At 44.3% G+C, this 21528-nt stretch overlaps 1 protein-coding gene across 1 annotated transcript in view; it reads left to right on the forward strand.

Moving 5' to 3' along the window:
- Positions 1–21528, forward strand: part of UMODL1 (uromodulin like 1) — a 91461-nt gene that overhangs the window by 21085 nt on the left and 48848 nt on the right. Inside the window, exons 5-7 of the mRNA XM_049870937.1 lie at positions 1303–1489; positions 3329–3469; positions 20527–20781. Coding sequence (XP_049726894.1) covers positions 1303–1489; positions 3329–3469; positions 20527–20781 — 583 coding nt within the window. The remainder of the gene's footprint in view (positions 1–1302; positions 1490–3328; positions 3470–20526; positions 20782–21528) is intronic.

The raw sequence follows: 21528 nt of genomic DNA on the forward strand, positions 1-21528 counted from the left end.
GCTACTCATCAGCTGTGTGACGTTGTACAACTTACTTAACCTCTCTGTGTCTAAGAAATCTCCTTCATTAAATAAAATAAGCACACTCCTATATGGAGGGTGGTTGTGAGGTTTAAGTAACTTAGAGCATATAAGAAGGTTAAAATGGCACCTGGCATGTTCAAGTGGTTGTGGTTGTTGGTGTTTAAAATATTTGTACTGTGTGTTGCTTGTTATCTCTTCATATGTGTAGGTTGTGTTTCTCCATCCAGGCTATTGCATCCCTGAAGAAGGAACTATGCCCGGCACAGGGTGCTGATGGCACCAGGTGATACTGATGACAGGAAATTTTGGTTCTGTTGTTGAATAAGAATTTCCCATCTCCTTTCTGCCCTCTAAATTATGAGTTGTATCTCTTTTCATGAAAGTGTTCAAGGTTGGCCAAGGGGAAGGACTTCAGCTCTCAGCTCTCTCTCCAAACGTCCATTCTTTCTCCCAACAGAGACTTAGGGATTAGTTGGCCAAGTCTGTTTTGGTGACACTCTTCTGGTTGTGCAGTGAGGCCCAGTCACCTGGCTTTGCTGGGGTTGAGATTCAAGATATCAGGTTGATACTAAAAGAATTCATATGAAATGAGAGAGGGACCATTAAACCATTAAAAATAATTGATGTATGCAACATAAGACCACAGCTTTGGTCCCCAGCTCTGTTTCTCCTTATCACCAGTTGCAAAAGACCCACAGCATCTGTGAGAGCAGTGGACTGAGGGCCCTGGGGTTGACAAGTGTTGCAGTAGTATTTGCGATTCTGGTTTGTAGGACTTTTATTGGGATGATCTCAGAAGTCAAAATAATGTAGAGGTTCTTTTCTGCAGAACAGAATAGAGTGTGTATGAGTGTGGTGCGTGTGTGTGTTGTATGAGTATGTGAGTGTGAGGGTATGTATACACGTTGTGTATGTATGTGGGAGTGTGAATCTGTATATATGTATGTGTGTATGTGAGTGCGTATGTGTGCATACATGTGAAGTGATTGCATGAATGTGTATGCATGAGTGTGTTTGGGCGTATGTCTACATATGTGTCTGTGTGTATATGTAGGTGTGCATGTGTGTGTAGGTATGTATGTATGTATATGTATGTGTGAATGTGTATGTGTGTGTGTGTATCTTATTTTTTTATGATACTGACCTAACAAGCCTATTGTGTAAAAATCACTCACCTTGAGGCTTACCACTAATCCCTTGAGTGACCTTGGACCACTTCTTTTAACTTCTCTGAACTGCAGTTTCCTCATCTGTCAAATGCTAACTCTGCTTTCCCAGGTCACTAGTGTTCTGCAGCCACTGGGCTCCACTGTCCACCACCTACACTCAGCCAGTGGGGAGCCCCTCACCACGGTGTCACAGCTGCTGCTGGGCCTGCCACGGCAGCTGCCTGTGGTCAACGTCTCTGCAGTCCTGGGCGACATCACCCGTCGAGTCTACGAAGTGATCAACATTCAAGTGCAAGGTTGTGCTTTCCCTTGGTTCTCCCTTTGGCGGGGGCTGCAATGCAGGGCTAAACAGCAAAATGGAAGGCAGATCCTAACACTAAAAATCCATCCTTCACACTTTAAGGGGTTTTAGACTCTTGAATGGGAGGATAGTTGGTTCAAGTGCATGAATCCAGCAGCTTTGGTGTGGTTGGACATATCTCTTGCTCATTCTGACCCAAGACAAGTTCCAAAATAAAGATTTGAGACTTTGCTTTTCTCCAGTGCCATCTTTTCTCTTTCCTCCCCTCTGTTTCTCCTCCACACCCTCTCATACCTTTCTCACTCCTCTCTGGGCAGGTTTAGCCTTCTACCCAAATCCCAAAACAACACAAGAACTTGTTTCTTCAGTTCTTTGGGTTCCAAAATTGCATACTCTTTCCCACCCTCACCACGGACGTCCTTGTACTAAGCAGGCTGTTTCAGAAGAATTTGCACAAAGCTAAAACTCTACTCTGTAAAGCACACAGATGTGGCCTGGAAGAAATTACCTTCTTCTCCTTCTCCTCCTCCTCTTTTTTTTTTTTTTCACTGTATATTAGGGATTGGCAGACTTTTTCTGATAAGGGCCAGAAAGTAAATATTTTTGACTTTGCAACCACATAGTGCCTGTCCCAATTCCTCAACTCTGCTATTGTGTTTTGAAAGCAACCACATATAATACGGAAGCAAATGGCTATGGCTGGGTTCCAATAAAACTTTATTTGCAACAACAGTTGGCGGGCCGCCGTTTGCTGATGCCTGCTGTATGTGTAAGAGCAGCTGCTCCTGTTGGTGAAGCTTCTTTTATAACATTAAACCTCACACAGTATGATGCCAAGGCTTTGAGACCAGTGGGCACTGTAGCGATCACTTTTATTTTCCCTCAGAATCCACAAATGTCCTTGAAAACTGAGTTGTTCTAGTGCCAATAAGCAAAGGGATTATCTTGTTTGTTCTGTCCATGCCCCTTAGCCCAAGACTACAGGCACATATCTGTAGTTGACTAAGTTAGGTTGGAGGGGGAACACACACCATGGGAACTATAAGAAATCTGAGGAAGAGGGTGTTAGAAAGAGCCTACTGTAGCATCAGGGCTTTGGCTGGTGATTTGGGGGAGGGTCTCAGGAAGCAAGACTCACTCTAGATGGAACAATGTCAGAAAGTGGAGTTAATTCTATAATTTAGGTGTCTCAATCACTCTTATATATAAGGAGAGGTGACTGGCAGGAGGTAACGCTGTAATTAATGAGAAGTAGAGTTGTTCATTTTGGCCCAGAGAGAAGGGTGTTTGGTATTTTGTGGGTGATGCAATGACCTTGTTTTTGTGCTTAGACAAAATTATGAAATGGCCTTGCCGTATCTCACTCTCTCCTGGTGTTCTATGAGGTGGTTTATGCCTGGTAGGAGAATGACACGGTCAGGCCTTGAATGCCAGGCCAACTTCCACAGGCTGGGGCTGCTCTCTTTTCTTTCTCAGCCCAGAAAGCTGCTCATTCACAAGATTTATATGTGACATTGAGTTTGATTCCATCATGTTGTGACCATTCACACTCAACACAGCCCCCAAAATAATTCACTCAGGCAACAGTAGCCACTTAAGGGGGTATGATAGCCGCAAGGTGAGTTCTCCCTGGGCACTGCTTGGATGAGTAGACCAGTGGCTGTACAAAGTTCTCTAAACGTGGCTTAATTAGTCACCCTCAGGGCCACTGCCCAATGCACCTCCCCACCTCATGTCATGCAAATCCACAGAGGATATGAGTTTGGAGATTAATGAGAATGGCAAGGTGGTTCCAACTCTGGTGACTATTCTGAGCTATCCTCCTCTTCCATAGATGTAAATGAATGCCTCTACGATGAACTCAACACCTGCTCTGGAAGGGAACGCTGTTTAAACACGGAGGGTTCATACCAGTGTGTCTGTCCCCAGGAACTCCTGACCTCGTCTCCCCTGAAGCCAAACCGTACATGTGAAGGTAATCAACTGGGCTCTTCCAAGATGGCCTTAGAATGGCTTAGGGATTTTTTTAAAGGCTAAATGGTCCACACACAACAGAGACTCTGGGAATAGCTGGCTCATGGGCATAGAACAATCACTTAGCTCTTTCGTCCATTCTGATCTCATAGTGAGGTGTTCTTGCATTCATTCTTTCACTTAACAAATGTTTATGTACGTGTCATTCACTGTGCCAGACGATGGTGCTATAAACTTGCATGAATAGATCCCACTCTTTGCTCTCAGGAAACCCACTAGAGAATGTGCCAGATGTTTGCCATACGTGGTATGTAAGTAGAATGCCTTTATGATTTATCGTTCAAATTGGGACACTTTTGAGAGTGAAAAGGGCATGACTGATACTTACACTGGGACAATAGAAATAATCTGGGACTGCCCTTGGTATTTTATGCTCAACCTAGATAGCCAAAGAATGCTCTGGGTGCCAGGGAGAAACAGAGAGAAAGAAGTACCTAGCTCTGTTCCAATTGGGAGTAGAGGTTGGGGGAAAGGCATGGAGATGTATACCAGGTGCTGGGTGGACGTGATTATGGGCTGCCAGGTGTGTACCAGGTGCGGGGTGGACATAATTGTTTGCTGGCAGGTGCATACCAGGTGCTGGGTGGATGTGATTGTAGGGGTGCAAAGTGTATAATAGGTTCTGGGTATAACGTGGTCATGGAGGTACCAGGTATATACCAGGCCCTGGGTGTATGTGACTGGCCTCTGCTTATAGTAAGAAATAACTGTGCAACTTCAGATTGAGAAAAGTGCTGTGCAACTGATAAACAGAAAGCTGGAGTCTAGGGTGAGAGTGGTGGGTAGAGAGAAGTAGATTCAAGCCACACTTTGGAGATAGAACCTACGGCACTTACTCATTAACTGGATGTGGAGAGGAAGAGGCAGATCAAGGCAGAATCCTGATATCTGGTTCAACAATTGACTAGATGGCGGTTCCATTGAATGGACAGGGAAGACTTGGGCTATTGTTGTTATTATTTGAAAACCTGTAATTAAAATTGAGATGGAGTCAAAATGGAGTGGAGATGTCAAGATGCAAATTGACTTGGATACTTGATGCTGGAGCTCATAGGGGCTGGGCTTCATACACAAATCTGGGAGTCATCAGCATATAAACTAAAAACTCATTGCCATCTCGATTCTGACTCACAGGGACCCTGTAGGACAGCGTAGAATTGCCCCATAGGGTTTCCAAGGAGTGGCTGGTGGATTTGAACTGCCAACCTTTTGATTAGCAGCCAAGCTCTTAACCATCAAACCACCAGAGCTCCCATCAGCATATAGATGGCATTTAAACCATGGGGTTAGTGAGAAAAGGGAAGGAGCCTTGGGCAGGTGGCTCAGGAACTCGAAATATATTGACTATACCTTGGACTGCCAGGAGAATGAACAAAACCGTCTTGGAGGAAGTGTAGCCAAAATGCTCCTTAAAAGCTAGAATGGCGAGACGTCGTCTTGCATCCTTTGGGCACATCATCGAGAAAGGCTAATTGCTAGAGAAGAACATCCTAGGTTTGGTAAAACAGAGGGTCAGCACCCGGGGGCTGAAGCATACCGATGGTTGCGAGGATGGTGCAGGACCAGGCAGTGTTTCATTCTGTTATACGTAGGTCACCATGAGTTGGGGTGACCTGATAGCAACTAACACCAACAACAGGGAGAGGCTTGCAAAAGTGGGGGTGTGCAGCAGGAAGCACAGCAGGAGAAGGAGAGTCCAAGAGGTCAAGAGAGGGGGTTCAGTAGTTCAGGAGTGGTGAACTGAACGAAAATCCGAGTATAAGCAAGTCATAGGAGTGCAGGAACGTGGCCTTTAGAAGCCTGGGGTTATGTGACCTTTCGGAAGCACGGTAGGCAGAAACTCCCTCAGCATTGATGAAGGATTCATTTGGGGGCAAGTACAAGACAGGTAATTCTTTATAAAAATTTTACTGTGAAGAGGCTCAGAGAAATAATTCAGAACCTGGCGGTGTGTAGACTCCTGGGCAGGTGTCTTCTAAAAATGAGCCACACTCAAGCCTATCTGGATGCTGATGGGAGAGACCTGGCTAATTCCAGCAGGGGCTCCAGCTTTCTCTTCTCTGGGAAGCAGCCCTTGGACACTTCTCTTCCCATTCCGTCTCCTTAGGTCCCCATAACAGGAGATAAAGGTCACCTGTAGCTGTCCTGGTGGTATAGTGGTTAAGGGCTCAGCTGCTAACAGAAAGGTTGGACGTTCAAACCCACTAACCGCCCCATGGGAAAAAATGATGCAGCCTGCTTCCATAAAGATTACAGTCTTGGAAACACTATGGGGCAGTTCTGGTCTGTTCCGTAGGAATTAGGCTCGTTGGCAATGGGCTTGGTTTTTTACTTTTTTGTTAGCTGTCTCAGTGGTCTGCATGTGCTGGGAGGAGGGATGGTAGCCTGCAGGCTGCAGGGCTGTCTGCTGATAGGTGAGATGGGGGCTTCGGATATAGGCTGCTGGGAGTGGGGAGTAGCCTAGCACGTGTGGGGGGAAGCCGTTGGGATAAGCCCACAAGCAGCTGCTGATGAATTGACTCTGACTCATGGTGCCCCCATGTGTGTCAGAGTAGCATTGTGCTCCACAGGGTTTTCAGTGGCTGACTTTTCAGAAGTAGATCACCAGGCCTTTCTTCTGAGGCACGTCTGGGTGAACTCAGACCTCCAAGTTAATAGCAGAGCCCATTAATCGTTCGTACCACCCAGGGACTCCAGTTAGAATGAAAGGGAAGGATTTCAGCTGGTGTGGTGGAGCAGGAGATGAGCAGATGGAACCCTCATCTTTGACAGATGGTGATGTTGACCTTCAAGGCAGGTTCACTTGGCTGCCGGTGCTAAGGATACACTTTAAGGATTGCCTACCGTGTGCCAAGTGCTGTCCTAAACGGGGGGTTCTGCAATGTCCAAGAACCCCTGTTCCTGTGGAGCTCACATAACAGGAAAGGGCCCAGTAAAATGGTGGCCAGGTGGCATTAAGAATAAGGTGTAGGAGATTGATAGGGTGGGCCTAGGTGTGCTATCTCAGGCATGGTGGTCAGGGCAGCCTTGGGATGGAGACCTAGTTGGAGCATTTGGAGAGGGGCAGTGAGCCATGAGACAATTGGGGGGAGGAGCCGTTGAGGGAGAAGGAAGAGTGTGGCTGGCTGAATAATAGCACCCAAAGATGTTCACATCCCAGTCCCTGGAACCTATGAACATGTCACCTTACATGGCCAAGAGGACTTTGGAGATGTGATTAAATTAAGGACGTTGAGATGGAAAATTGTTCTGAATTACCCAGGTGGGCCCAACCTAACCGTATGGATCCCTAGAAAAGGGAGGCAGGAGAACCAGAGTCAGAGAGAGAAGATGTAATGATGGAAGCAGAGACCAGAGAGAAGAGAAGATGCTATACTGCTGGTCTTGAAGATGGAAGAGGAGCCATGAACCAAGGAGTGAAGGTGGCCTCCAAAAGCTGGAAAAGACAAGGAGATGATTCTCCTTCAGAGTCCTCAGAAGGAACCTAGCCCCGTCAATATCTTGATTTCAGACTGTGACCTCCAGAACTGCGGGAGAATGAGTCTGTGTTGTTTTAAGTCACAAAAGTGAGAATTTTTTAAAGCAGCAATAGGACTGATAAGGAGAGACAGTTTAATGTCCCAGAGGTGGAGCGTGATTCTTGTGATCCAGGAACCATGGGTCCAAGACAAGGATGGAAAATGAGGCAGGGCTGTGGTATCCTTAACTTTGTATTATAGAAAAGTTAAGCAAATATAAAAATAGAAGAGATAATGAGGATCATACCCTCGAGGCCCCTCTTGACTTAGCTTCCATCCTTGTTCCCTGATGGCCCCTCTTACTTCACCTCCATCGCCATCCATTCTTCCCTCCCTCATCCCACATTTCTTTGAAGCAAATCCCCTTCATCAGGATAGTTTACCTGTAACTACCTCAGAATGTATCTCTAAGAGATAAGAGATATTTTACTCCTTAACCAGTTACCCGTTGCCCTTGAGTCCACTCGTGGTAATCCCACGCGTGTCAGAGTAGAGCTGTGCTCCACAGGGTTTTCAGTGGGTGATTTTTCAAAAGTAGATCACCAGGCCTTTCTTCCGAGGCGTGTCTGAATGGACTCGAACCTCCAACCCTTCAGCTAACAGCCTAGCGCATTAACCGTTCTTTATGTGAGGGAATACACTCTGATGTGTTTGCTGTTGTTAGCTGCCATCGAGTCACCCTGACTCATGGTGACCCTGTGCACAGTGGAATCAAATGTTGCCCAGACCATTATGATTCAGAGGGTTTTCATTGGGTGATTTTTGGGAGTCCATCAGGCCTTTCTTTCTAGTCCGTCTTAGTCTGGAAGCTCTGCTGGAGTCTGTTCAGCATCATAGCAACACACAACCTCCTCCTGACAGACAGATGGTGGCTGTACTGAAGAGCATTGGCCAGGAATCGAACCCATGTCTCCTGCACAGGATGCAAGAATTCTACCACTGAATCGCCACTAACCCCCTGATGCATTTAAGTCCCTGTTGTTTTGGGTCTCCATTAGTTGAAGAAGTGGATCACAATTCTACCTGGCATGGGGCCAGGCTGGATGCAGGGAGGCCAGTCACGAGCCTATCCCAGAAGTCCAAGCAGGAGATCTCTGTGGCTTGGGCCAGTGTCCTTGAGATGAGGAAGCTGGTGTTGGGATGGCATGTGTTATGGGTTGGACTGTGTCCCTCAAAAATGTGTGTCAGCTTGGCTAGGCCATGATTCCCAGTGTTGTGTGGTTGTCTTCCATTTTGCCATCTGACGTAATTACCCTATATGTTGTAGATCTTGAGCCCTGGTGGCGTGGTGGCTAAAAGCATGGGTGCTAACCAAAAGGTCGGCGGTTTGAATCCACTAGCCGCTCCTTGGAAACAGTATGGGGCAGTTACGTTAATGAGGCAGAACACAAGCTACAGGCTTAAGTAGTATTTTGAGTCAATCTCTTTTGAGATACAAATGAGAGAAGTGAGCAGAGAGGAGGGGGACCTCATACCACCAAGAAAGAAGAGTTGGGAGCAGAGTGCATCCTTTAGACTAGGGTCCTTGCACTGAGAAACTCCTAGACCAGGGGAAGATTGATGACAAGGACCTTCCCTCAGAGCTGACAGAGAGAGAAAGCCTTCCCCTGGAGCTAGCACCCTGATTTTGGACTTCTAGCCTCCTAAGCTGTGAGAAAATAAATTTCTGTTTGTTAAAGCCATATAGCAGCACTAGATAACTAAGACCGCAGTTAAAGGTGGGGGAGGGGGAGGGCATCTGCTAACAGACAAGACGCTCCCCAGACAGGGGTCAGTTCAGGCACGGGCAGCCACCAAGGGCATGGGCACCACTGTAGTGCCATCTGCAGGCAGGGTACGGCAGGACAGGAGGCTGCAGAGTCCATTAGGGCCACACTGGGTTTATTGTGCTGACAGTTTCCAAGACAACCTGCAAAAATGGAATGGCTGTCTTTCCACTGTATGGTCTCTGCATTCTGTAAGGACAGGACCCTGACCAACTTGGTACCCTTCTAGCAAATACTCCAGCCCAGATTGCAGACACAGCTGATTCTATCTGGCCACGAAGCGTTTCTCCTCTGTCATTCTGAAATTCTATCTGGTACTTTCACCACATTCTGACAACAATGGAGACAAGTCACCCAGTCTCACCGCCTCAGCAAATCAGCTATTTACATGTTTTCCATGTTCGCTGCCAGGGTCCATCCATATGGAAGTGGGTTTTTGCCTTATTTAAGCCCTGCTAGCAGTTCTACTCTGTCCTATAGGGTCGCTATGAGTCGGAATTGACTCGACAGCAACAGGTTATACAGGTAACTGGAGCCCTGGTGGCACAGTGGTTAAAGTGCTCAACTGCTAACCAAAAGGTTGATGATTTGAACCACCAGCCACTATGAGGGATAAAGATGTGGCAATCTGCTTCTGTAAAGATGACAGCCTTGGAAACCCTATGGGGCAGTTCTACTCTGTCCTTTACGGTTGCTATGAGTCGGAATCGACTCGATGGCAGTAGGTGGGTTTTTCTACGTGTGACTTTATAGTCTACTTTCTTCATTTAACATTATATCATATGATGTTTCTCAGAAGCAACCTGGTCTTCATGGTTATAATTTTCAGTAGTTGGATAATAACGATACTCTGTAGCCATGATACAACGCTCTTAGCTATTTTCCTCTTGTGGGGCATGGAAGTTGTTTCTAACATTCTGCTATGAAAACTGGAACGTTAACATCATAAAGTCATTATAGAGGGTTTGGATGTACTGAGTTTGGATTAATTAATAATTTAATTCAGATGTTCTTTTCCCTGCAAAGAATGCAACAGTGAGGACCCTGCCTTTTTCCATAATAATAATACAGCTAAGAGCTGCTTAGCCGTTAACACACACCAGGCTCAGTTCCACACTTGCTAGGGATATTAACTTGTTTAATTCTTAGAATAACCCTCTGAGGCAACTTGTCCAGTTGTACCCATTTTACAGAAGAGGAAATGGAGGCAAATGAAGATCACTCACTTACAAAGCGCCGGCAGCTGGTCATGTACAGACCCGGCCTATGAGTTCCTTCCTGCTGATCACTGCCTTGTGGCCATCTTCCCAGCAGCAGTCTGCCTAGAGGACATCCTTGTGGGTTTGGAGCATCTATCCCTGGAGGGCACAAACAGTTTAGGGCTGAACTACTAACTGAAAGGTTGGGGGTTTCAACCCACCCAGGGATGCCTCGGAAGAAAGATCTGCTTCTGAAGGTCTCAGCCTTGAAAACCCCGTGGAGCAGTTCTACTCTTCACTCTTGGTATCACCATGTGTCAGAATTGACTCACTAGCAACTGACTACAACAATCCCCCATTCCTGATGCTGTCCTGTTGCAGTCCTCCAGGGGCTGCTGCTCGCAATGTGCTACTCAACGGCCTCGCCCTCTCCTCCCTCCATTAGCACATCGGGTCATGAGCTGAGTTGAGTTTGAGAGTAGGGGACCTATTTTCTCTGGTGTTCTAGAACCAGATCTGGAAAACCAATAAGTAAGATTCTTTCTTACTGACAGTTCTTGCTCTCCTGTGGGCAGATGCTTAGAAGTGCAGAGACCTGGGCTGGTTCCCAGCAGCACTTATGGGTGGAGGAGAGGTCCAGGGTCAGTCCTCTCCTACCAGAATGTTCTACCTTCCATCAGAATGAAGCTCCATGAGGGAAAGGACCTTATCTCTTATTCACTGCCAAAAGAGTCCACCAAAAACCAGTTGCCATGAGTCGATTTCAATTCATGGGAACCCTACATGTGTCAGAGTAGGACTGTGCTCCATAGGGTTTTCAATGGCTACTTTTTCAGAAGTAGATCACCAAGTCTTTCTTCCAAAATGCCTCTGGGTGGACTTGAACTCCAAACTCTCAGTTAACAGCTAAATATGTTCACTATTTTTACCACCCAGGGGTTCCAATGAATCCCTAGTGCCTGGAAAACTGTAGGTACTCAACAAATAGTTGTTGAATAAATAAACAAAAAGGATGGTTTGCATGGTGGTTGTTCCCATAATCTCCAGAGGTTAAAAAAAAAGGCAGCCACCTCTGGCAAAAACAAAACCAAACAAGCTCCCTAGGTGGCAAAATGGTTTGCTCTTGACTATTAACCTAAAGGTTGGTGGTTCGAACCCACCCAGCAATGCTGTGAAAGAAAGCCCTGATGATCTGTTTCCGTAAAGATCACAGCCTAAAAAACCCGGTGGAGCTCAGTTCTGCTCTGTAGCACGTGGGGCCGCCATGAGTTGGAATCAACTGGATAGCAACGGTGAACGTGGCAACTCATAACCGTTGAGAATCTGATTAGAGCTATGCCTACCAGGCACAAATGCACCCCCAGAGTTTTGCGTACAACCTCCCTGAAGACCGCTGTAGAGCTCCCAGTCTGTGGCCTCCAGGGAGAGAACCCTGTCCTCTCCCCAAGGACACAGGGTGGAACATAGTCATTCATACCCTGGTCAGTAAATCCGAAAAAATATTAGACCTCATTTGCATTCGGGAATGTTGTCAGCCAAACCCTGCCATGCTACCCAGCTTTGGGAGCTGCAAGATTCCTTTGAGATAAAGAGCTGCCTGACAGCTAAACACAATTAGGGGAAGCTGCGATACTCTGACTTCACTTCTCCTGGTGCAGAAAAGATCAATGCGGTGTTTCTAAATCAGAGCTTCAGAGCGAATTCCAACTGCTCATTGCTAAGGGAAACAGCATGTGTTTTAAATTTAGCAGCTAATATACATGAGCAATCTGCTGGAAGGCTTGGAGGTATAAGCACTTGGAAAATACAGCGGAACTTTCAGATACTTTTCTTGTGAAATTAGTCACCCAATTAATGACACACAGGGCAGTGGGATTATTGCACAAAACCAAAAACCATGAGGAATACTTGCATGGTTAGCACTTTGTGGTCCAGGAACTTGTTCTGCTGTGGGGTGGAACGGGATGGTTTTCAAGGGTTCTTGTAACTCCCTCAACGTGATTCCCCTTCTCAGCTGGAAGATAATAACTACCCAGCTCCATGAAAAAACATCTCCTGAACCTGTGGCTTGGGGAGGGAAGGTGCCTGCTGGAGAGAAGCCAAGACCAGAAGAAGGAAGAGCTAAAGTTTGCCCAAGCCCACACTCCTCTTCCCAATTAGATTTCCAGCAATGGAATGTTGAGACACTTGGCTCAACTCTTCACTGTTCCTACCTCTACAAGATTCAGGTGTCAAGTCCACAGGTCTGAGGGAATGGAGGCGTCCAATTGGACACCAAGAGATTAAGGAAAAGTGGAGTCCCCAGCACCCTTTCCTCCTGAACCAGAGATGGACCAGCTCTGCATGGGAGAAACAAGGGCCGTGGACTCATGGGTGCAGAGAAGCTGACATGCTTTGTGGAGACAAATGCCAAGTCCCGAATCGAGGTTCACAACCATAGTCTGGCGAGGGCCACAGAGCAAGAGCTTCCAAATGGGAATTTTAGGTTGTCTATAAAAAAAATTTTTTTTTTATATTGACAGAGTCAAGAAGCGAGTGTTATTTCTAGGGCCACATTTTAAGAGGGACATTGAAAAGCTGAGGTGCAACCGGAAGAGGGTATCCAGGCTAATAAAACCGAAGCCAAACCGGTTGATGAGTCAATTCCAACTCATGGCAAACCCATGTGTCAGAGTAGAACAACTCCACAGAATTTTCATGGGATGATATTAAGGAAGTAGATCACGTGGCCTGTTTTCCCTGACACCACTGGGTGGAATCAAACTGCCAACCTTTAGGTTATTAAAAAATAACCAAACCCATTGCCATCCAGTCAATTCCAACTCATAGTGACCCTATTTAGGTTATTAGTTGAGCATAAACTCCTTGTGTCACCAGGGAATCTCTCCAGCCTAATGAAGGACCGAACATCCAAGTTAATTTATAGGAGTTAAGCGCTTGCCTACTAACCAAATGGTTGGTGGTTTGAACCCACCAGCTGCTCCTTGGGAGAAAGATGCGGCAGTTTGGTTCCATAAGGATTTACAGCTTTGGAAATCCTATGGGACAGTTCTATCCTGTCCTATAGGGTGGCTGTGAATCGGAATTTGATTCAATGGCAACGGTTTAGCCTGGGAGAGAGAAGGGTAAGGGGTAGAAGGAATATTTCTAGTTTGGCAATATCTCAAGTTCTGTCACACGGAAGAGGGATTAACCTTCATACATCAGAAGGTAGCTGATTTCACAGCAACACAAGATAGAACTTTCTAACAAATTGTGATGTCCAGCCATGGGGCAGCTGCCTTGAAAACTTGCCCAAGAACATGGCTTCTTAGGAGGTGCATTAGTTTCCTAAGGCTGCTGTAACAAATAACCACAGATTTGGTGCTTAAAACAACAGAAATTTATTCTCTCACAGTACTGGATGCTGGAAGTCCAAAATCAGTTGTTATAGATTCGATTGTGTCCCCCCAAAAATATGTTGAAATCCTAACCCCTGTGCCTGTGAATGTGACCTTATTTGGAAATAGGGTCTTTGAAGATGTGATCAGTTAGGTTGACATGTGCTCATCCTGGAGCAGGGTGGGTCCTAATCCAATCTGAGTGATGTCCTTATAAAAAAGGAGAGGAGACACAGACACACAGAGGGAAGACAGAGGCAGAGGAGTAAGGCTGCATCCGCAAGCCAAGGAGTGCCTGGGGCTACCAGAAGCCTGGGGAGACAAGAATGAATCTTTCCCTAGAGCCTTCAGAGAAAATATGGTCCTGCTAACGACTTGAATTCAGATTACTAGCCCCTAGAACTGTGAGAGAATAAATTTCTGTTCTTATAAGCCACCCAGGCTGTGGTATTTTGTTACATACAGTACCACACACACAAAAAAGAATTCCTCGTGGATTTCAAGTGTAACTTTTTAAGTGTATAGTTTCAAGTGAAGTCTTTCACCTCTTTGCTAAATATATTCCTAGGTATTTTATTCTTTTAGATGATATTGTAAATGGAATATTTTTCTCAATTTCCTTTTCAGATTGTTCATTGCTGGTGTCTAGAAACACCACTAATTTGGGTGTGTTGATTTTGTATCCTGCAACATTGGTGAATTAGTTTATCAGCTCTAGTAGTTTTCTTTTGGGTTATTTGTGATTTTATGTATGTAGGATGATGTCATATGTGACTAGAGAAAGCTTTACTTCTCCTTTTCCAATTTGGTTGCCTTTTGTTTCTTTTCCTTGCCTAGTTGCTCTGGCTAGAACTTCCAGCACAATGTTGAACAGCAATAGGGAGAGCAGACATCCTTGTCTTGATCCAGATTTTAGTAAGAAAGTCTTTAGTTTTTCCCTGTTGAGTATGCTTCTGGGTTTTTCATAAATGCCCTTTAGTATCTTGAGGAAGTTTGGAAGTTTCCTTCTATTCCTAGTTTTCTGACTGTTTTTATCATAAAAGTGTCCTAGATTTTGTCAAATGTCTTTTCTGCATCAATTGAGATGATCATGTGAATTTTTCCCCTTTGTTTTATTAATGTGATGTAGGAAACCCTGGTGGCGTAATGGTTAAGTGCTATGGCTGCTAACCACAGGGCCAGCAGTTCGAATCTGCCAGGCACTCCTTGGAAACTCTATGGGGCAGTTCTACTCTGTCCTATAGGGTTGCTATGAGCCGGAATCAACTCGAGAGCACTGGGTTTTGGGGCGGGTGTTACATTAATTGATTTTCTTATCTTGAACCACCTTTGCATCCCTGGGATAAATCCCACTTAGTCATGGTATAATCTTTTTAACATGGAGTTGGATTTGTTTTGCTAATATTTTGTTGAAAATTTTTGCAGCTATGTTCATAAAAGATGTTGGTCTGTAACTTCTCCTGCGATGTTTTTGTCTGGCTTTAGTATCAGAGTAATGCTAGCCTCATCAAATGAATTAGGAACTGTTCCTTCCTCTTCTAATTATAACCCACCCACCTAGTGCCGTCGAGTTGAGTCCGACTCATATTCTAATTATACTGATGTTAATTCTTCTTTAAATGTTTGGTGGAATTCACCAGTGAAACCCTGGACCAGGAATTTTTTGGTTGGGAGGTTTTTGATTACTGATTCAGTGTCTTCAGTTGTTATGTGTCTGTTTAAATTTTCTATTTCTTCTTGAGTCAGTTTAGGTAGTCTACATGTTTCCAGGAGTCTATCCATTTCAAATGTATTATCTGATTTCTTGGCATACAATTGCCCTTTTTATTTCTTTATGGTCAGAAATAATGTACCCACTTTTATTTCTGATTTTAGTTATTTGCATCTTCTCTCTATTTTTCTCTGTCAGTCTAGCTAAAAGCAACACATGTGTCAATCTTACTGGTCTTTTCAAAGAACTAACTTTTGGTGTTTTTGTTTATTGTTTTTCTATTCTTTATTTCATCTCTGCTCTAACATTATTTCCCTTCATTTTTCTCTTGCTGCTTTCAAGATTTACTGCTTCTATTTCACTTTTATCATTTTTACTATGATATGATGTTTTTGGAACTCTTTGCACTTATCCTACTTGGAGTTTGTAGAGATTTCTGTAGGTTATCGTTCTTCAATAAATTTGGGGAGTTTTCAGCCATTATTTCCTCAAATAATTTTTTCTTTTCCTTTCCCTCTCTCCTCTCCTTCTGGTCCTCCTGTTACCCATAGGTTAGCATGCTTAATGGTATCCCACATTTTTCTGAGTCTCTGTTCATTTTAACTCTTTTTTCTCCCTGTTCTTTGGCTTGCATAATCTCTCATCCTTTTTTGGTATAATGACTCTGTGTATTCTTTCCATCTTCTTTTGATGCTTCCTGCATCATTTAATATTTTCCCCATAGAATCCTTCACTATTGCAACTCGAAGCTTGGATTTTTTCTTCGGTTCTTCAGTTCTTTCAGCTTCAGAATTAGGCGATGTTCAACCATTTCAAGAGGTGGCATATGATTAGGAGCCAATGGTACTGAAGAAAGAAATCCAAGCTGCTCTGAAGGCATTGGTGAAAAACAAGGCTCCAGGAATTGATGGAATATCAATTGAGATGTTTCAACAAACAGATGCAGTGCTGGAGGTGCCCATTCGTCTACGCCAAGAAATATGGGAGACAGCTTCCTGGCCAACTGACTGGAAGAAATCCATATTTATGCCTATTCCCAAGAAAGGTGATCCAACCGAATGTGGAAATTATAGAACAATATCATTAATATCACATGCAAGTAAAATTTTGCTGAAGATCATTCAAAAACAGTTGCAGCAGTATATTGACAGGGAACTGCCAGAAATTCAGGCCAGTTTCAAAAGAGGACGTGGAACCAGGAATATCATTGCTGATGTCAGATGGATCCTGGCTGAAAGCAGAGAATACCAGAAGGATGTTTACCTGTGTTTTATTGACTATGCAAAGGCATTTGACTGTGTGGATCATAACAAATTATGGATAACATTGCGAAGAATGGGAATTCCAGAACACTTAATTGTTCTCATGAGGAACCTTTACGTAGATCAAGAGGCAGTTCTTCGGACAGAACAAGGGGATACTGATTGTTTTAAAGTCAGGAAAGGTGTGCATCAGGGTTGTATTCTTTCACCATACCTATTCAATCTGTATGCTGAGCAAATAATACGAGATGCTGGACTATACAAAGAAGAACGGGACATCAGGATTGGAGAAAGACTCATTAACAACCTGCGTTATGCAGGTGACACAACCTTGCTTGCTGAAAGTGAAGAGGACTTGAAGCACTTACTAATGAAGATCAAAGACCACAGCCTTCAGTATGGATTGCTCCTCAACATAAAGAAAACAAAAATCCTCACAACTGGACCAATGAGCAACATCATGATAAATGGAGAAAAGATTGAAGTTGTCAGGGATTTCATTTTACTTGGATCCACAATCAACCCCCATGGAAGCGGCAGTCAAGAAATCAAAAGACACATTGCATTGCTTAAATCTGCTGCAAAAGACCTCTTTAAAGTGTTGAAGAGCAAAGATATCACCTTGAAGACTAAGGTGCGCCTGACCCAAGCCATGGTATTTTCAATCACATCATATGCATGTGAAAGCTGGACAGTGAATGAGGAAGACCGAAGAATTGGCGCCTTTGAATTTTGGTGTTGGCAAAGAATATTGAACATGCCATGGACTGCCAAAAGAAGGAACAAATCTGTAGTAGAAGAAGTACAGGCAGAACGCTCCTTAGAGGCAAGGATGGCGAGACTGCGTCTTACAGGCTTTGGACATGTTGTCAGGAGGGATCAGTCTCTGGAGAAGGATATCATGCTTGGCAGAGTACAGGGTCAGCGGAAAAGAGGAAGACCCTCAAGGAGGTGGATTGACACGGTGGCTGCAACAATGAGCTCAAGCATAACAACGATTGTAAGGATGGTGCAGGACCGGGCAGTGTTTCGTTCTGTTATGCACAGGGTCACTATGAGTCAGAACTGACTTGATGGCACCTAACGACAACAACAATCTCTAATCCATTTATCTTCAAGTTCACTAATTCTTTCTTCTACCAGTTCAAATCTACTGTTTAGTCCCTCTAGTGAATTTTTCAATTATTATGCTTTTCAACTCCAGAATTCACATTTGTTTCTTTTGAAGCAACATTGTCTCATACCTTCCTTTATTTCTCTAGTCATGCTTTCTTTAGTTCTGTGAACATGTTTATCATTGCTAGTTTAAAGTGTTTTCCTGATAAATCAGGCATTTGATAACTCACACAGGCAGTTTCTGTTGTCTGCTCCCCGACCCACCCCCAGTGGATGAGTTGTATTTTCCTGTTTTGTTGCATGCTTCATAATTTTTGTTGTTTAAAATTGGACATTTTAGATAATATATTGCAGTAACTCTCAGTAGTGGTTCTCCCCCTTCCTCTGGGAATGTTATTGTTATTTGCTTGTTTATTTGTTTAATAACTGGCTGTCTTATTTTAGTGAAGTTTATTTCTTCCCCACAGTGTTAAGTCTCTTATGTTGTTACTTGGGGAGGTGCAGCTTTTGGTAATCCCACAGTCACCCTGGGATGACAATGATACTGATGAGTCTCTCTTTCTCTGACCACACCCAGCTATTAAACTCCACTGATGGCTGGCCAGTTGCCCTATCATTTTCAGCAATACCCTGTGGAAGAATTCCTCTACAAATTAATCTAATTAAATTGTGACTCCTTCAACAGACTCGTTTCTGAGGTCAATGTTTGGTATTTGTCTGACTTCAGGTAGACTCCTTTCAGCTGTCTTCTTTCCCAGTTCTGTCCTGTGAACCAGCCAGTTACAGTCTAGACTATGTCTTCCTTCATTAGATCCATAAATCCCCTCCCCGTTCCCTTCACCACAGCCTCCGCTGTTTTTGAGAGTGCCCTTAGGCTTGAACTTCTTCATGCTCCATAGTAAATGAAGTCAGTTTCTTTGGAAAGAGATTAGAAGCTGTTTTACAGCCTGCTTCTTCCCCCAAGTAAATTCTCTGAACCAGGATTATAGAACTAGTGGACACAACAATGGCAAACTTCTCTCTGAAGACAACCACACTCTAAGAGCTGAGCCCTTAGTGGAGGGTAGATAGCAGTCTTGGGTCATCTCTGCTTGCCTTTCCTGGTAAGGAACCACTGCATCACAAGCCAAGGAAAGGGCTGTTGGGGCCTCAGTATTCTCCGCGTACAGCACCCAAGGTAGAGCCTCTGTTCTATGGGTGTGAATTGGATAGAAGGGGGTCCCCACCTCTTGACTGCACTCAGCTGGGACCTAACCTTGGCAACAAGCAGCTGGGGAGAGGATAACAAACACTGACATCTTACTCCTCCTGGGAAGAAAACCCTTCAACTGGAAGCTGGGTGGAGAGGGAGCCCTGTGTTCTTGGCTGCAGTAGTTTGGAGTAGAGTCTATTCCTCGGTGAGCTGTGAGGGGAAGGGAACAGTCTTGGTTCAAACACCACAGATTCTCACCTGTCTTACCAAATTTTTGATAGATGTTCTTGAATAGGTGTTTCCTCATTGGCTGTTTGCCCTCAGTACCATTTCCAGAGGCTTTATGTGGTTTTGTTTGTTTGTTTATAATTTTCACCAGTGTCAGTGGGGAGCAGATGAGGTGAGCTCCTCAAGCTGTCGTGCTGTAAGTCCATCTCTTCACAAATTTTTCATTCTCTCTCTCTCTCTTTTTTACCGTTGTTTTGAAAATAATGATAAAGTTCCTCATTTTTAAAAAAAAAATTTTATGGAGCTGAATTCTGCTGTAAAAGTTATACACTTAGACTGAGGGTCACTAAGGTCTTTTACAGAATTCATATAGTCCAGGTGCCTATGGAAGAGCCAGAATATCTCCCTAAAAAAGAGCTTTAATTCTATTCATGTACTAGAATGTATATGAGCAGTGGTGGTGGTTCAGTGGTAGAATTCTTTTTTTTTTTTTTTTTTTTATGTGGGAGAGCTGGGTTTCCTTCCCGGCAAATGTACCTCATGTGAAGCCACCACTCATCTGTCAGTAGAGGCTTGTGTGTTGCTGTTATGTTGGACAGATTTCACTGGAACTTCCAGACTAGAACTAAGAAGAAAGGCCTGGAGATCTACTTCCAAAAAATCAGCCAATAAAAATCCTATGGATCACAACAGTTTAATTTCTTTGTGTATGGGGTCTCCATGAGCTGGGGGGGAAGCAAATCAACAGCAGTTAACAACAATTACAATGAGAATATATAGAGTTTTGCTCCCTAAAGCATGAATTTTGATATGAAAACATGAGTAGGGTCATACAGAAACCTCAGCCTGACTTCTGAGTCCTGTATGCCAATGGGACCATTGCCTCAGCATGATGAATTAGCTGAATGCAGATGTGGCTTGTGGAAACAATCACATTCTTGCCATGAATCAGGACGGTCAACACTACAAAATATTTCTGTGTGATTCTGTGTGATGACTATCAGTGATCCCTAGTATTTTGACAACCTGGTAACCGTAGGTTCTGGGTCACAACAAACACAACACAGTGTTTTTCGCAGGGTAGGCACAGTGGCAAACTTGAGTTAGTTGCCTTTTTAACTTAGCTCCATGATACAGAAGCTCAGATTTTAAGCCTTAAACTTACTTAATGTCTCCATCCCCTTAATGCAATCCTAAGATACCTACCAAAATTACCTCTTTTTTGAATTAATGGGTACAATTCATAATTTTTTCTAGACTGAGGGTTGTTCTGCATTCATCAACTTTTACCAATAAATAGGGGAGAACTAAATAAAGCAAAGGAGTGCTGAATGGTACAAATGGTTAAGCACTCTGCTATTAACTGAAAGGTTGGTAGTTCGAACCCACCCAGAGGCTTCTAGGCAGTCAGGGCTGGCAATTTGCTACCGAAAGGTCACAGCCTTGAAAACCCTATGGAGCACAGTTCTACTCTACACTCAATGAGGTCATCATGAGTCATAATGGACTTGAAGACAACTGGTTTGGTTCTGCTGGTAAATAAAGCAAAGCTGTATTACCTACTTCAGAAGATAAAGCAATTCTTTCTGACGTTCTATGAATTGTCCGCATTTTGTGCTTTTATAGATTGTCCTCCGATCAGGAACTACATGGTCTTCAATGTCACGAGCAGCAGTTTTCAAGTGTCTTGGAGTTTAAATTCTACCCAGAGCCACATGTTCCACGTCCAGGTTTTTGAGGGCGAGGAGTTAGTCAGAAGTGCCAGGACCAGAGGGACAACCCTGGAGGTGGTGGGGCTGGAGGCCGGAGTGCTGTACGGGGTGAAGACCAGCTACAGAGAGTGTGGGGCTGACGTCACTGCCACACTGACTGTCAGAACAGGTACGGCCACTGGGCAAAAAGCCACTTCTACTTCTTGAGTTTGTCTTTCTGTCTCAGTTTCCTAGAGGGGCCATGACAAAATACCCCAAAGTGAGCGGGCTTAAAGAGCAGGCATTTATTGTCTCACAGTTCTTAAGGCTGGAAGTCCAGGATCAGCATGTTGGCCATGTTGGTTCCTCTTAGGCTCTGAGGGAGAACCTGTTCAATGCCTCTCTTCTAGCTTCTGATAACTTCAGACCTTCCTTGACTTGTAGATGCATCATCACATGGTCTATTCCTCTGTCTGTGTCCCTGTGTCTGTTCTCCTCTTTTACAGGGACACCAACAAGAGAAGATTAGGACCCACGCTAACCAAAAAACCAAACTCATTGTCGTCAAGTCATTTCCAACTCATAGTGCCCCTACAGGACAGAACTGCCCCGTAGGGTTTTCAAGTAACGGCTGATGGATTCAAACTACCAACCTTTTGGTTAGCAGAAGTAGCTTTTAACCACCGCACCACCAGGGCTCGAGGACTCACCCTACTCTGGCATAATCTTACGTTCAACCTAACTGATGATATCTGCAAAGACCTTATTTCCAATCAAGGTTGCATTGACAGGTTTTGGGGGTAACAACTTTAACATACCTTTTGGGGGAACTCAATTTAATACTTAACACTTTCTACTCCAGTTCTATTGCTCTCAGAGCTTCAAACAATGAAGCTCTATCCCATGACTCATCCTGCCCTCTGTCTGTTCATGAGTG

This window comes from Elephas maximus, chromosome 2, assembly GCF_024166365.1.
Source record: "Elephas maximus indicus isolate mEleMax1 chromosome 2, mEleMax1 primary haplotype, whole genome shotgun sequence".
NCBI classification, from domain to species: Eukaryota; Metazoa; Chordata; class Mammalia; order Proboscidea; family Elephantidae; genus Elephas; species Elephas maximus.